General features: G+C 37.9%; 2 protein-coding genes across 3 annotated transcripts in view; one reads left to right on the top strand and one right to left on the bottom strand.

The window, feature by feature from the left end:
* Positions 1-463: 463 nt before the first annotated feature.
* Positions 464-11,951, top strand: LOC309874185 (uncharacterized protein C8orf88; the record flags this gene model as incomplete). Its single annotated transcript, XM_082752129.1, has 5 exons — positions 464-542; positions 1,332-1,408; positions 5,601-5,685; positions 8,404-8,510; positions 11,711-11,951. The coding sequence occupies 5 exons, from the start codon at positions 464-466 to the stop codon at positions 11,747-11,749; spliced, it is 387 nt and encodes a 128-aa protein (XP_082608255.1). The 3' UTR covers positions 11,750-11,951.
* Positions 11,952-15,459: 3,508 nt separating this feature from the next.
* The window catches only part of NECAB1 (N-terminal EF-hand calcium binding protein 1), a 60,904-nt gene continuing 59,592 nt past the window's right edge, over positions 15,460-16,771 (bottom strand). For both annotated transcript variants that reach the window (XM_082754836.1, XM_082754837.1), the window contains exon 13: positions 15,460-16,009. In XM_082754836.1, coding sequence (XP_082610962.1) covers positions 15,981-16,009 — 29 coding nt within the window. In that variant the 3' untranslated portion in view covers positions 15,460-15,980. The remainder of the gene's footprint in view (positions 16,010-16,771) is intronic.

Here is a 16,771-nt window from a genome sequence, read left to right as displayed (position 1 = left end):
TAACTAAACCAGACAGTAAAAAGCAATTATGGAAGTACACATATGTACATATAAGGAACATACAGCCAGCAGACTGCAAAGGGTAGACCAATATTAATTAATTTACCCCCGTTTTGATTAAGTTAACTGTTAGAAAATGCCTGTGTTTCCATTGTGTGTCCCCATCTTCTGACATACCTACAAAAAGTCTTATTGAGAAGCAGCTATGGCAGCTCAGTTGGAGGGAAAAATGAGGGAAATGTCTGATTATGTCTTTGCAAATTTTATCCAGTGCATTTTGTTATCTAAGAAAGGTTCTGTTAGGGCTTGCTTTTCTTTCCTGCCTGATTACTTAATAAATAGTATATGCTCATGTCACACGTGACTAACAAATGGTAGACTGCTCTTCTCTCTTAACATCCATATGTGAAGCTGAATACTTTGTGTTGATTTCTGCTGCTTTTTTAAAGTGTGGCACTTCAAAATGCTAAAGGGAGCTAAAAAGTTTGTTGGTAAATCCCTTCAGCCAGCACGACCTGTGCGTCATTTGCCTTCAAAACAAGGTGAGTAACTCACAAAGCCAAAACTCTTATTTAAAGAAATAAGAATGGTGTGTAAGGTTTATTGTCTTTTTTATTATTATATTTATTTATTTATTTTACTGCTTTGTTCACAATACAGTGATGCATAACTGTTGTGCTCTGTGTTGGTCTCACTACATCACCTCTGTGATAAAATCTGATTTTAAACTACATCAGGTTTATGCAGAACTCTTGGTGTTACTTCTATAGTTTGGCATCTAAATTTATAGCATACTTCAGGAAGCTCAATCAGTCTTACCTATTAGATTTAGATTTCTTGGGTTAGTTGACTCCTGTTGAAAACATTAAATATGCGTAAGTTAACAAATGGATTATTTAATTCTATTGCAAATACAAAGTACTGCACCATACCATTGTTATCAGGCCTTCATAAAAGTTTTTTTTCCTATGTCTGACAAAGACCACACAGTATTTATATAAGATGTAGGTATTATATATTTTTTAAAAATTATCTGTTTATGCCTCTTTGATATTACGTATTACAGCTGTTATTAAGTTAGAAGTCTTTGGTAGCTAGAGAAACAATGCCAGCATCGCTGATGTGGACAGAAGCTAAGTGGCATCATAAACTTTTACTTCAAATTCATGGAAGAAATGGAAAGTTCTATGATGACATTCATGGAACTTTTAACATGTGAATAGATGCCTGTAAAATCTCCTTGCAGTTGGATTTCATCCTGCTTGCAGGTATCATAGAGTGGAGTCTAGTTACAATATTTTTATCTTAATGTTTTCTTTTATCTTCACCAGCATCAACAATTACTTTCGAGTTTCAGACTGAGTTACCTAGCAACAGTCAAGTATGTTTGCAGAGTAAGGTTGACTGGGTGAGTACTGAGTAAATACTAAATGATGAAGTTGATGAAAGAGTGTGTTCTGGAGTGCCATAAATTGGAGGTCAGCTAATCCTTTATGTTAGCAAATGAAAGGTAGGGGGTATTTCCCCAACTAGCAATGTCCTTGAATCTGTATGTTATAAAACAGAAGCATTAGAAGTGTTTAAAAAGAACTGACACTTTGAAGAGTTCCTCAATATTTGTGTAGTACCTAAAAAATACATCTTATGAATTACTTATTTTTGAAAGTCTGTGTGGCTTTTGTTTCATCTTCACTGAATTTAAGAGAGAGCTCTTTTAAAGTACACAGTCAGTCTTTCTTCAGTCTGTGTAAAGAATAATACCAGAAATGTATGTACATATGAGTTAGCACAGGCAGAAATTAATTTGAGGCAGCAAACTCAGAAAACTAGGTATTTAAATTGTGTGTGTGTTCTGAGTTCAGTTTCATTGGCTGTGCCGGACTGGGCTACAAATGGGGCTTAGCATTCAAAAAATGAAAGAGCTCTAGTGCTTTACTGCCCCCAAATACTTGGTTTTAGGTATGGTACAAAATGTCTTTCATACATGAAATTGGTTGTAGCTGTTTGCTGCAAACTGAAGTTTGTAGTATTACAACTGCAGTGCTTAATGCTCTGTAGTCTGAATTTGATTTTCTGTTGATGCTGCTTTGACTGTCTCTCAGAGCATACTAGAAGTGTTGAATTATTTTGTTTTATTTATTTTATTTATTTTTTGTAGGGCCTGTTCCTTCATCTTTTGTTTGAGTAACAGTTTAATTATCCTATTGTCCTTTTATGTATTGTGTGAAGCTTCTGGAAGATGCCTTTGGCTTTCTTTTTTCTTTACTTTTTTTGGGGGTGTGTGTGTTAAACTCAAGGTGTTGGCAGACAATTTTACAAACTCTAGAATTACTACAGCTACATATTTATCTTTGATCACAGGGAGGGAGATGAACTGTTATACTTGTCTCTTGAGCAATGTGGCTGTAGGAGAACAAACATTTAGAATAGTCCTGGGGTCAGCAATGCTGTAGTACTGAATTTCAGTTTCATCAGTGTTTGGCTTCATGTAGCTACATACTGCATTTCTTTGATGATGGTAGAGGTTTTTTTGTTCTTTAATTTTAACTTTTTTCTCCGGCATAAGATTCTGAGAAGGCTTTTAAATAATGCTCACTGTCAGCTGTTTTGTAGGTACTTCCAAATACCAGCTGATAAATAAGTACCCAGTGAACTTGTTGATTTTAGTTGACAGGCTAAGCTTAGCTTAGAGGCTGGCATAGCAGCTTCACAGAATGGTTTTCTTAGAAAGGACTATGCAGTAGCCAGTTCTGAAGATACCAAGACTCTGATGACCAAAGACTCTTGATGACATCAAGAATCTGATGACCCATGAAAACATGATGGCATGCAAATTGGTGTCTTGCCAAATATTCTCCTGTGTTTTAAAAAACATCAGTGGACATTTGAGAAGGCTGTGTGCTGTTATGCATTTGCTTTTTGTCTGTTGATATGGTGAGATATGGTTCCCATTCCTAGAGCAAGATACATATTTCACTTCAAGAACCTGTTCTTCAAAATTATAATTCTATTAAAGGTGGTTTAAATCTTACTGCCTTTTTGGCAGGATAGTAATAGTGCTCTGTCTGTGCAATCATAAATCTTTAATTTTCCTTATCCCTTTTCATCCTTCCCCCAATGCGTTTCCTTTTACACAAGATAAAGGAGCACACTGCAAGGTACCAAACAGGAATATGTTGACGTAACACTTCATATTACTAAATGGTCTTAAGTAGTACTGACCTTTTAAATATCAGAGAATAAATATTCAAGTTGGAATAGATTAGGATACAGGAAAATTAGTTTAGCTTTGGAAGGCTTGGTGAAAGATGAAGTAAAAAATAAAGCAAATTGTATTTGCCACTAACATTGATAGATTTTAGAAAAATAAGCTGTAGAAATAAAAATAAGCCAGCTCTGACAAATGAGGTACCTAAAGCAGTGAAGGAACTAGGAAGAATATGGCAACAAGCTGCTTTACTCAGGGGTATTTAATGTGGACACTTAAATCTGTTTAGATACCTACCAGGAAAAAATAAAATAAAAAAAAACCACAACACATCATTATTGCACATCAGAAGGTATAACATTAACTCTGAGTAATCTAAAGAACAGTGAATTACAGTCTTAAAGCTGCCATCCAAGGAACCTATTATTGTCTAAGTTCTAGAAATGTAGAGAATATGTACTGTTAATAATGAGTACAGTGACAGTGCTTGTGTAGAAGGTATTAGCCTTGATTCTAGGCAATTTCCAGTCAGTTTTCTAGTACAGGAGGCATTTTAGTAATAAGACTGCAGCGATTTTTCTGTTTCATGTGGATGAATGGAATCAAACTGTTCTGTAGTCAGTTTTTGAGTAGTCAGAACAGGTAACTGTGAACGAAACGATTTACATTTGTTAAATTTAACAAAAAAATTAGTTGAGAGATGTAGCCTGTGGAAAATTTCCAGGTATTCATGTGCCACAATGCAAGTAATGTAGAAGTTTGGGCCTTCTCTACAGGTGCTGCTTGCAACAAATACTAGCTGTGAAACTACTTTTTGCTTTTGTAGTTTTACCAGACAAACTGATACTCGGTGGAAGTGTCTGAGCATCCGGATGGGGCTTCTCCTGGGTCTTGTACAGTGAATAAAACAAAGAATTATTTTTATTCCTTTATGGCATGCAAAGAATTTTCAAAGAAAAGATCTGGAGAGTGTTGAGTCGGCTACCTCATATCTTTTGGAGGGAGAGAGAAAGGCTTGAAAAGCCTCCGACAGTCAATATCAGTTCTAACTTGCTACTCCTTAAATACCATTTTAAAATGATGCTGAGCTTCAGAAAGACATGCACTGCTCAAAGGGGATTCTTTATAGATAAGTTCCATTCTTCGTAGTTTTATTTCAGATGAGAATATGTTTGGGAGTGTTCTTGTGAGTGATAGTCAAATATTTAAGTTTTGGGTTGAAAACCAAAAATACTATAAATTATATATATTTTATACATATATATATATATATTATATATATATATATATAAACTATAAACCCAAAAATACCATATAATTATATATAGATATATATATAATATTATATATAATCTTGATATTATAAAGCAGTTGGCAGAGTTAGGAGTGTGGTGCAGGAAGAAATACAAATCTGTTGTGGTGACATCTCACACATTGATGTTAATTATGCATGCCTGTTTCTTGTATTAACGCGTTCTTTGAGAATGTATTAATACTCTTTCCTTTATTGTACTTGGGAAGGTTTCCCTTTTTAATATCTAAGACTCACCAAGACTGGTTGAACATTACAAAGCAGTTAGAATTAGCAGTATGTCTCTCTATTAACTGAATCATCTGAAATTCTTCAATGTTTCAGATATGTTTTTTTTTTCTTCCCCAGAATATTTAGACAAATCAGTGTGTCAACCACAGAAGTGGAAGTATGAGCAGAGTGGTGATAAGCTGATATTCTAGAAATATTTTGCCATTTCACAATTCCTACTCTCTGACTGCACTGTGGTCAGCTCACCACAAAAGCTAGGTAGAGCAGTTAAGATACAAATGTTGACTGCTGTCTCTGCCCAGAAAATGAGCTTTGCTTTTGACAAATGTAGGTGTTGGAGAGAACGTGAAAGAATGCGTGTCCTTATTTGTGTGTAACCAATAGTAACAAATGTCCTACAGGTTCACAGGAAACCTCTCAGACATTTTGCATTAACTCTATTCCTATTTACAGTTCTTTTCTGTGTATGGACAAGACCGTCATCTTTCATCCATCAGCTGTTATTAATAACTACAGTTCTGACTGTGGTTTAATTTGTGCAAGCCTGTTTCCATAAAGAGGATTGTTATGAAATTATGAAAAGTAAAACAAAAACAACAAAAACCCAACCTTGAATCCTCTTTCTTTTTTTTTTTTTTTTCATGTTCACAGAAAGTGTAAAAGGTCTAAGATCTTGGCAGCTGGTAAAAGAAAAAAATTAGAATGCTAAAACTCTGCTATAACTTCTTTCAACTAAGAAACCCAGAAACATATATCCTCATTTTAATAACTTCAACAACAAGTTTCATAACATGTTTGTCAAATATATTAAAAAAAAAAGTTTACATAACTTTTTCTTTCCCGTTTTAGTTATCTGAAATGACTGAAATGAAGATCTTAACTCAAAACACGATGCCTTGTCAACCAAACCAGCATGAATTAGAGACAAAAAAAGGTAAAATATTGCAAGCAGATTTGTATTTTCTGGGTGGAAGACAAAGGAAATTTGCTGCATATTATTTTTTTCTGATTTGAGAGTTTGTCTTCCTTCTATACCACAATATGCGAATGTTATGAAACTTGACAGTTTTTCATGCGACATTCCAAAGTGTAAAAGTTGGCCATAACTGAGGTGGGAAACCTCCATTGGTAGACTTGGCTTGTATATAAAGATGTGTCTGGGCAATGTTTTGGGAGTTCCTGTCTTGTAAAAATTGAGCATAAACATTTTTTCATGCAAGTCCTGGTTTTGTATAAGTTGCTTCTGTGTGTGGAAGTACAGGCTTGATTTGCATCCTCTGATCTGTTGCAGGGGGTCAGTCCTCTGCTGTCCTCAACAATCTTTAAGATTAAGATGGCATGCAAGTAATTTAAGAATTTAAGACTTTGGCTTCTTCCTGCTCTTACTACAGTGCTTCTGAAGTACTAATATTCTGATGGCTAGAAACCACTTACTTTCTTCCATGATTTAGTCCCATCGAGTTTGTTCTTTTGTCAACACTGTCCTTAAGGTTTGTTCCTCTTGCTTTCAGTGAGACTCTTTTCTTTCTGTACTGCTTGTCACTCAGTAGTCATAAAACATACTTTTTTTTTCTTTTTTTTTTCTTGGTCATGGTTTGGTAGGATAAAGCCAAATGTTTACTTTTTTGTTCTTTAAGGTATGTTCTCAGATTCCAAAATTATTTTCACAGCTGTCCTCTGCACCATTTTGCTGTTTAATTCTTCATTCTTAAACATACCACAGGAACTGAGATAGTGATCCAAATCAGGTCATCAATTCACTGAGATAATTTTTTCTCTGAATGTATGCACATAAACAGGCATCTAAATTCTTCATTTGTAATCTACAGTCCTTCAACCTGAAGACGTCACTTGTTCTGTTGTTCTTAATACTCAAGAATTGAAAGAATTATGTTCAATTTCACCAAGTCTTTCCTGTTTTTCCTCAGTCTGAGTTTATTGTCATCCAGGTTCTTGAACCGTAATTCTCCGCTGATGTGTGTTACTGACTTTAAGGTAAGGTTATTTATTTCGATCCTGGTAAATAAAATTACCTGCTCTTTTGGTCTAACTTGAATTGTAGAATCATAAAATCATAGGTTATCCCAAGTTGGAAGCAATCCACCAGGATCATTGAGCCCAACTCCTAGCTCCACACAACACCACCCAAAAATCAGACCATGTGTCTGAGAGCGTTGTCCAAATGTTTCTTGAGCTCGGAGCTGTGACCACGTCCCTGGGGAGCCTGTCCCAGTGCCCGACCACCCTCTGGGTGCAGAACCTTTCCCTAACCCCCAGCCTGACCCTCCCCTGTCCCAGCCCCGTGCCGTTCCCTCGGGTCCTGTCGCTGTCCCCAGAGAGCAGAGCTCAGCGCCTGCCCCTCCGCCCTCCTTGTGAGGAAGCTGTGGGCCACCATGAGGCCTCCCCTCAGCCTGCTCTGCTCTGGGCTGAGCAAACCAAGGGACCTCAGCTACTCCTTGCAAATCTTCCCCTCCTGACCTTTCACCATATTTGTAGTCCTCCTTTGGATGCTCTTTAATAGCTTTATATTCTTCTTTTAATGTGGTACCCAAGACTGTACAGTTCTGTGCTGGACTTGACGATTTCTGTCTGATGGTGTGAGCTTTCTGATCTCATTGATTTTCCTTGCGTGTAGAGACCATTCTGTTTTACAAGATTTTAATTTGTTTCTCCTCAGATCCTGGTCTTTATAAGTCATCACTTTTTCAATCTTTTGTTAATTGTTGTCATCCATTACTTCAGAGTAACACAATTTTAGAGGTCCACTTTTTCAGCTACTGCCTATAAATGTCTCCTTATTTCTTTTTTCTTTTTTTTCCCCTCTCCTGCATCACAGTGTGTAATTTCCACTGCAACTCATTTTTTATGGAGTTTTACATTTTTAGCTGTACCTATAACTGTCACCTAGGATAAGAAGTAAAGTTTGTCCCTTCCTTGCCTCATTCCTTTCTCCTTCCTTCTGCTCTTTTTAAAGAGTATCTGCTTAAAGTATGAACCATGGGTAGATATATCTGAGGCTGTGCTAGAGATAGTGGTACAAACTTGAGTTCTAACATGCTCATTCTAAGCAAATCCCTTAACTGTTGTTGAGTCTGTAAAACTCTCAGAACTATTTCACTGGTACAAATTTGTTTGCCAGTTTATGTATGGCAGATTTCATATATTTTTTTTAATTGTTGAAAGACAACCAAGTAAAAGCTCCCAGAAGAGAGTGACTTGGGTCTTGTTACCTGTCTCACAGAAATGTGGCACTTTGGCATAGGTTACAAAGAGACATACAAAGAGATTGTCTTCTAGGGCTTAAAAACCAACTTGCGGTTATAATGAAAACAAGCTATAGGGAGTCTGTCTGTAGCATAAAATTGGATTCACTTTTTTGTGTTCCTTTGTATTAAAGCAACAAACCTTTATTAGCTTGGAATAGTCCTCCTGATTAACTAAGTCAGTTTAATTGATTATTAAGAGCAAGATGCTCCGTAATTTACTACAAATGTCCAATGTAAGACTTAAATTCGTATTGCTTTTAATACTGATTTTTACATACATACATACAGCATTTCTATCCTTTTAATGAGAAACCAGATCAGTTCTCTGAATTCCAAACTTGAGTGCATTAAATGTCAACATTGAACTTAATTGTGTGTATTCACAGAAAGGATCAAATACAGCAGAGATTTCCTTCTGGAGTTGTCAAGTGTTTCACTCTCTCAGAAGAAGCCAGAGTTTCTGCCTGATCATCCGATTGTACTTGAAAAACCAGTAAGTGTGTTTTTCCTGTTAAGTTATGAAAAAAGAGTCATGGAGGTTTTCACTAGCCATTTCTTATCTTGTTAAGTCTTACTGTTTGCAAGGTCTGCTTTTAAACTTCTTACTCTGCTTTGTGTTGTATATGCGTAAGCCTCACCTGCATATGCCAGTTTATCATACAGATGGAAATAACTGAGTTCTCTGATTCTACTCTGCTGCAAATTGGGATGTAAATTATAAACCATTATTAGCCAGGATTTTGTTATGTAACAGCATGAAGTGTATCACTTAGCTATCGTTCCTGGTGTCTTCAGCACAAACTATGGGTAGATGAACAGGACACCAAAGTGACGTGGTAATAAGCATTTATGACCTTCTGTAAAAATGTTTTTTATTATCCTGTTTTTTATTATTTTGATGTGCTGTTTTAATAGAAAACTCTTTTCAACTTGTAGCTATGCAGAAATATTAATACTGTCTTTCTTCAGTTGGTCCTTTTATTCTCTGTCTTCTGAAACAGACAAGTCATTTCTTCAGATCATGGTTTCTGGTGGTCTCCATGTACAACTACGTTAAGACTTTCAGGTGTCAAGTCAGTTGCTATTGCAGCTATGTTTTGTCTTTTTTTTCCTTCTTTTGCCTGACATAGCACATACCAGTAATTGCTCTCCTGGTAAAGTATTTTATTTTTTGTGGGTGTTTGTTGTTGTTGTACAGTTTTCCTAGGTACATTGTATACAGTGTCGCTAGTCTGGGTCAGAATTTTCTTTTTCCCCTTCAATTTCATTTAAGGAAGTGGTTTTGGCATTAAATAAATCTTGTGAGAATTCCTGTTGTCATATACTGAAATAAAAATTTTGTGGTATGCATGTGCCCTGCCCAACTAGTCACTTTCTATTAAAAACTTTTAAGTACTTGGGGATGTGAAGTTTTTCTATATGGGAATCCAGGTATAAGAACCTGAATAGAACAGAAGCTGAATCCTATCCAAGGAATGCCTTTACTCTGCCTGTTGTGAGTTAAACATCAGTTGGCAGCAAAACATCACAGCTGCTTGCTCACTGCTCCCCAGTGAAATGGGAAGGGCAAAAGAATTGGAAGGGAAAAAGTGAGAAAATTCGTGGGTTGAGATAAAGGAAGTTCGTTATGTAAAGCCAAAGCTGTGAGCACAAACAAAACAAAATATTTATTCACTACTTCCCATCAGTAGGCAGATGTTTAGCTATTTCTAGAAAGGGTTTCTTCACGCATAATGGCTATTTAGGAAGACAGATGCCATCGCTCTGAATGTGTCTGTTCATGTACCTGTCCCCACCTCCCACCAGCTTTGCTGAATGTGACATCATGTGGTAGGGAATATCCCTTGGACCAGGTTGGGGCTGTTATCCAGGATGAGGCAGGCCTCTGCCAACTTCTTGTGCACCCTCAGCATACTTGTGGGGTGGCAGGTTGAGAAACAAAGGGCTGTGATGGTGTGTAAGCATTGCTCAGCAATAGCTTTAACAACCACAAATCCAAACCAGCACTGTACCAGCTACTGTGAAGAAAATTGACTCTCTCCCAGCCAAAACCAGTACATCTGTCAACTAATAGATCCTACTTTCAGGCCTCAGAGGTTACTGTGAAAAGGTGCATGTTAAACTTTAAAAATAAGGAGTAATAAAGTACATTTCAAAATCAGAAGAAAAAAATAAGCATTTTATGTGACAGGCAAAGACCTGCATTATTTCCTCTTCTGCGTTGACTGCTTCTATTGGAAAACAGTGATAAGACTTAAATGAAATATAAAATTGATTTTTCAGCATGGAAATAGAAGAGACTTTGGTCTGATCAGAGTGTGGGAATCATTGGTGTGTAGGTCCCCTTAAAATAGTGACACTGAGTAAGCAATTTTTCTATCCAAGTGGGGATTTATCTCAAATAAGAATGTTCAGAGCCCAATATCCCATAAACGGATTGCGCCTGTTAAAGATTTTTCGTAGTGCTTCTTAAAATGTATGAATGGGAGAAAAGCATTTCATACTTCCCGATCATGTAATCTGAGAAAGTACCTGGAATTGAAGAAGTAAAGATAAATTCAAAACTATTTTAGCCAGTAAAGTGAAGGAATTTAGTCAGTGATTTCAGGCTCCTTCTCATGCAAAGGTGTGAAAGCTGTGTCTCCCTTTAGATCTTACAGAATGTCTAAGTCTAAATATATGTGTTTTTAAGTTCCCATTAGTTTAAAAAAAATAATTCTTACTCATAGCATTTGTGATTTCTAGAAGAATGGGAGAGACACAGACTGATTTTAATGACATCCTGTAAAGGAGTGCACTGCAAGACAATTTACTTGAACTGAACAGTAAATGGTGTTCAATTATTTCATTATCCATCCTCGGCCCTCTTCACTTGAGTTTCCTTCATGCAGCAGACCCTGTAATTACATGCGAAAATTCCCTAGTGTTAAATGATCCCACAGCACTCATTTTTCTACGTAGAAACCAGAGGGATTGATGAGATGCATGTATAAATTTGGAGGGCAGAAGGAGCCCTCCAAATACCTGATGAGAAACATGCAATACTGCAGCACATCAGTAGCTTGTATTTCAGGAACAGGCGGCTATCAAGAGTTTGCTGAATTGAATAGTTAAATAGCTTTTACCTGTTTTAAAACTTTTGGTTGTGAGGTCATGACTGAAGTATATACCCATATATAAGTGAAAGCCATAATTTCCGATGGAGGAAGCTTCCTAGAATGACTTTTACAAGGGAGATGTGTTGTTACAATTAGTTACCTGTGGGTTACGTTTGTCCCTAAAGGCACTGTCTTTTTTTGAGAGAGGGGATCAGCCCTACATGTACATAACTCAGCATCTGAGCTGTACTGACGTAACTGTGTTGACAAATTATGCCAGGAAGATTTCAGATCAAGTCTCCACTGCTAATGGAAGTAGAACAGTTTGAATACCCCACCCCTGGAAGTGTTCATGGCCAGGCTGGATGGGGCCTTGGGCAACCTCATCAAGGTGTTTCTGCCCATGGCAGGGGAGTTGGAATTAGGTGATCTTTAAGATCATTTCCAATCTAAGCCATTCTATGAATTAATCTGAAAAATATCAAGTTGTTAAATGTATATGGAGTAGAAAAGGCTTATAAAAGTAGACTTGTGGAAACTTGGTTGAAATGATCTCTTATTGCTGAACTAACTTGAGGGTTTGTTTGTCTTGCAGGAATATAGCAACCCTTTTGTTGACATATGCAAGAAGTGACAGGTAGTTTGGAAGATGAGAAATCCGTCAGTGAAGGAGCTACATATAATGTAGAAATTCAGGATTCTTAAAGAAGAATCTTAGAATTCTTAGAGATGAAAACAGGACCTTACAAAATCTGTGGAAATGCCTGTTTCTATCTATAATTTCCAGAATGCTCTAAAAGGCAAACTACTTTGTAGTACCTGAAATGGTCATACAGTTGCAGTGAAAATAAATTATTTTACACTTTGGTGTGACAGATTTTTTTCTTCTGCATTTGTGTTATATAGTTATATGGTTTGTCTGACTGTAAACTTTAAACCAATACTTGACTGAGGCTTCTTGCTTGCTCCTGACTTCCTTTCTTATCAGTAATAATGGAACAACAAATACTGCATCAAATCTCAAATGTTTTAGGATATGCAGTCTTCTTTTTTTCTTTTTTCTTTTATCTTTTTTCCTTTTTGTCAGAACTTCAGTTGCTTTCTCTCTTCACTTGAAATCTCTCTGTTGACAGAGGAGATTCCTTAATATTCTGTGGATGCACACAGTCTTTCAAGGTATGGAGTACCTTGTTGCTAACAGTTTCCCTAAAATGAGAACTGTTCTTACCACAGGTCAGAACACAGGAACTAGCTAAGCACTGTGTTTCTTGAAGCTCATTGTAAATAATTGCCCAGTGTTCTTGACTTTTCAAAGAGGAAGCAATGGGCAGCATTGAGGAACAAGACAGGTTTCCATCACTTGTGTCAGTAAAGTGTATACCAGAACATAGCAGATGCTGTAATTTATTTTTGTTCAATTAGAACAGTATTTAAAAGTGATAGCACTAGTTTATTTCTTTACAGTACCCTTCAGTTAACAAGCACCAATAATTGTTCTTTTGTGCAAATGTAGTCATCTTCGAAACCTGCATTCAGACCTGCAGTAACATACTTTGGGTGGTGAAAGCAATTTTTAAACCTCTGTGGCAAATAGAAGCTAAATCAGGTTATGTTGAATAGTGACTGCAACAGTGCAGAAGACTTTCAAGTTGACTTTGATAGACCCTTGATTTTTTCCTAGAAGTATGGAATTATGGTAATAAACTAGTCATCTTTTTTTTTTTTTTAATATATATAATATATATTTAGCAGTAACTGTTCAATTAAAATAAGCTTGCAAGTATGTTCTGTTTGTGTACTGTTTGCAAGTGTGCTGGTTTAATACCAGCAGGTAGCTGAGCTCCACCACACTGCTCTCACTCCACCTCTGCAAAAGGACAAGGGTAGGAAATAGGATGAAAAAAAGCGCGTGCGTTGAGTTAAGGCCAGGGAGATGACTCACCAGTTATTGTCACAGGCAAAACAGCATAGGAAGATTAATGTAATTTACTATGTATTGATAACAGACTAGAACAGTGAGAAGTAAAAGCAAATTCAAAACAACTTCCCCCCATTCACCCCCTTCTACGACCACCCCACAAGTGAGCGGCGCAGGGGAATGGGGGAATGGGGCTGTGGTCAGTCCCTGATGCTTCATCTCTGCTGCTCCTTCACGGTCCCTCTCTGCCCCTGCTCCACGTGGGGCCCCTCCCACAGGATGCCGTCCTTCCCAAACTGAGCCTGCAAGGGCTGCCCACAGGCAGCAGCTCTTCAAGCACTGCTCCCACACGGCTCCGTCCCACGGGGTCCATCCATCCCCCCAGAGCAAAGTGCTCCAGCACGGGTCCCCCACAGGCAGCAGCTCCCCACAGACCCCTGCTCCTGCGTGGGCTCCTCTCCATGGGCTGCAGCTCCAGCCAGGGGCCTCCTCCTGTGGGGGCTCTCCATGGGCCGCAGCCTCCTCCAGGCCACATCCACCTGCTCCACCGTGGTTTTGGAGCCGTCTGGAGCTGGCTCTGATCTGACATGGGGCAGCTGCTGGGCTCTGCTCACAGAGGCCACCCCTGCAGCCCCCCCGCTACCAAAACCTATCAGGTAAACCTGATAGGGTAAGTAATGTTACAAAGAATGTTTGTTTGTTTATTTTTAATCACTGGTAGTCTCTTATAGTCCTGTGGGTCTTTTCCCCCAGTATGCATCGAAGGTAGTTTCTGTCTGTTGCTCTCTCAAAACTCTCAAATGACATAACTTTTCAAACTTGTTCTTGTGAATGATTCATTTAAGGGTTTGTTTGCTAGCAAGCAAATGAAGACTTTCTATTAGGAGGACTTGTGGCCCACTCAAGTGTCTTTCTCTCCTCCAGCACCTGTTTGACACGAAGTTCTAAGGAGATAATTTCTTACAACTGAAAAGTAAAAACATGACAAGCCTGAGTGTACCATGTCAGTTTTCACTTAACAAATGAGCCTGCATCACTGTATTTCCTTTCTTGCTAGATCAGTAGTGACAAGAAACCATGCAGTACACTAGGCTGACATCATGGCATGGTAAATAAATCAGCCAGACCTTCAGGAAAATGAGTAGTTTTAATTTTACTTTGCTACAGAGGAGAAAGATTTAAACTCATCAGTGATCTGTCATCAGAGTGATCTGTCATTTTGGAGAGTAATATGGCTATCGGAGTGCCTTTTCAGGATAAGCAAATTTGCTGGATCACGCAGTATCTCTGTACATAACATTGTCTGTGTCATTAAAGGAACAAGTGATGGAAAAGAAAGCTGCAGCTGATACTAATTCAGTATGGGAAAGTTTTGGACTCAGAAACATTTACTTTTGCTGAGATGCTGTAAGAAGATTTAAAGCTGAAATTTGGATCAAATGCACACACTTAAATTTAGGTGTGTAGCCATCACTCTCTGACACCCATGTTTGCTCAGAGAACTGGTCTGCATTGACTTTGTTGCTCAAGGGTTTGATTCAGTTGCCTAAAGGCAACTATGCCTTGTGAGCCATGTAGGATAGCTGAAGGAGCACCATGGGGCTGGTGTATATGACACACAGCCTATAGGAAGCTTGTGTCCTTCTCAGCTAGGAGCTGGAGGCAAGGCGGGATGCCCAACCTCACCTGCACTACATGCTTTTGTTTAGGCAATTATTTTTAACTTAGAACACCACTGATAAGATGCCTTGGTTACATGCAAGTACCTAAATGTGACACCTTTCTGAATTTTGGGCTCAGTCCAGTCCACAGCTTCTGGATTACAGAACCATAGTGCAATGAAGATTGCCTCTTTTTAGTCTAAATTTCTGAGTTTTAATTACGTGTGTCAGCGTGATATCTGAGGTGAAATAAAAATGGAGAAACACTACAGGGAAGAAGATATTTTATTGAATGTGACTTTCGAGTTATTTTTGGGTACTGTTTGTAACCAGGGACTGCTAGGTGAGTGGAGAGTGGTATTTTAGTGTGTAGAGCTTGCCAACCTGTCACAGAGGTGTGAGATTGGCACCTGAGCAGTACACACACCACCCAGCCCAGGAACAAAAACCAAGAAGTGACAGGTACAAAGAGACAACAGCAAGTCTTGTTAGGGAAGAAAACATTTCTGCTTCCAGGATTGTGGTTGTGTGTGCTGTAGTAGCAGTTTCTCTAATGACTTCTCAGTGCAGTGCCAGTGTTAGGAGCTGATCTAACAGAAGGATTTGCAGAATGCTCAAGACATTGGGTCAAAGCACATCAGCTGTGAAACATTAGATCTGCAGATTCAAAGCAGCTAGGCAGACAGGCACACATTTCCTCTTGTGAGGAAGGGGAGAGGGCAGGGGCAATAGGGGCTGTGAAAAGAAAATGACATTGCCTTGTTTTTTGTCTTGGGCAGAAAATTTCCTGAATGAATGTATTAACAAAAAAAAGTTGTCCCAACATTTATTCTCTTAATTAATGACTTACAGATTCCCTGAAGCATCAGGCATTTATGAAAATATGTGTTCATGTTTATGCCTGTTTCTTCTGTAAAAGGAAAAAACAACAGCTTTAAGTAACCATTGTTTATTAATACAAGACTAAAAGTATTCACAAATACTTGGTCACGCCAATCAAGATGCACTTTTCTGTGATAGCTTGTCTGGACTAAATGTACACCATAAACAATTTAGCATAGTTGTCTTATTTAAGTTTTTACAATGCATTATTTCACTGAACTAGCCACAGCAATAGAAGGCAATAAACATGTTATTTTCCACATTTTAAAATGGAAAAGATCGCATCCATAATATTGAGCAGTATCACATGAAGTATCTCTAACCTAGCACACCTGTATACTGCTAAATTGGTGTTATTGTAATGAAAAACACAACACGACTGACGTTACTTGGAGCCACAGCTTCTAGTTGTTGTTGAGGACCCACCACGATGCTGAAAAGAGAGAAGAATTCATTTATTTATTTCCATAAGCAGTGTTTCTTTTTCTACCTCAAGTAAAAATCCTAAATAAAGTAGCTGTAATGTATATGTCACTGCTGGTTAAAGAAATGTTCATTATATATGCAACTCTATGATAGCTGTATACTTAAGAACAAAACTTCTCCATACAGAGGAAGAGTAGATTGGCCTGAAGCAACTTCATCAATTAACAGGTGTGCAGATGATTATAATAGGTCATGGTTCCTATTAACTGACAGTAAATAAATTTGCTTTAGGATCTAACAGTCCTGAAAGCACACGTCTTCCTGAGTCATTCTTAGCCAGGTAAGCATTCATTAGGATTAATCAGAGGAGTACAGACTTGGGTTGTAGCTTTTGTTGAGTCAGATTTGGATTGTCATGTAGAACTGAGTCAGTTCTTACTTACCAAGATGCATGAAAAGGTGTGTTGCATCTGAGCTACAGTAAATCTGTTTGGAGAATAGAGCCTATCTATGTACTCATTGAACAGGTTGTTTTGTTTTTTCTTCCTGATTTTACAATGATACCAGATTACTGTGTCTAAAACTCTTCCATAAAACCCACCTGTAGCATTGCAGCCAGCATTTGATGCTTCACAAGCACATGCTGACTGTCACATACAAATATGATTTGTATATCTTATGTATGGAAAATACTTCCCCCCCAGAAAAAACCCACACCACCACCACCACCAAACAAACAAGCAAAAATATCCTATAGATATCCACAGAG

The sequence above is a fragment of the Aythya marila genome, assembly GCF_965140915.1.
Source record: "Aythya marila genome assembly, chromosome: 2".
NCBI classification, from domain to species: Eukaryota; Metazoa; Chordata; class Aves; order Anseriformes; family Anatidae; genus Aythya; species Aythya marila.
The sequence above is the reverse complement of the archived record's forward strand: the minus strand, read 5'-3'. Positions and strand labels throughout refer to the sequence as shown.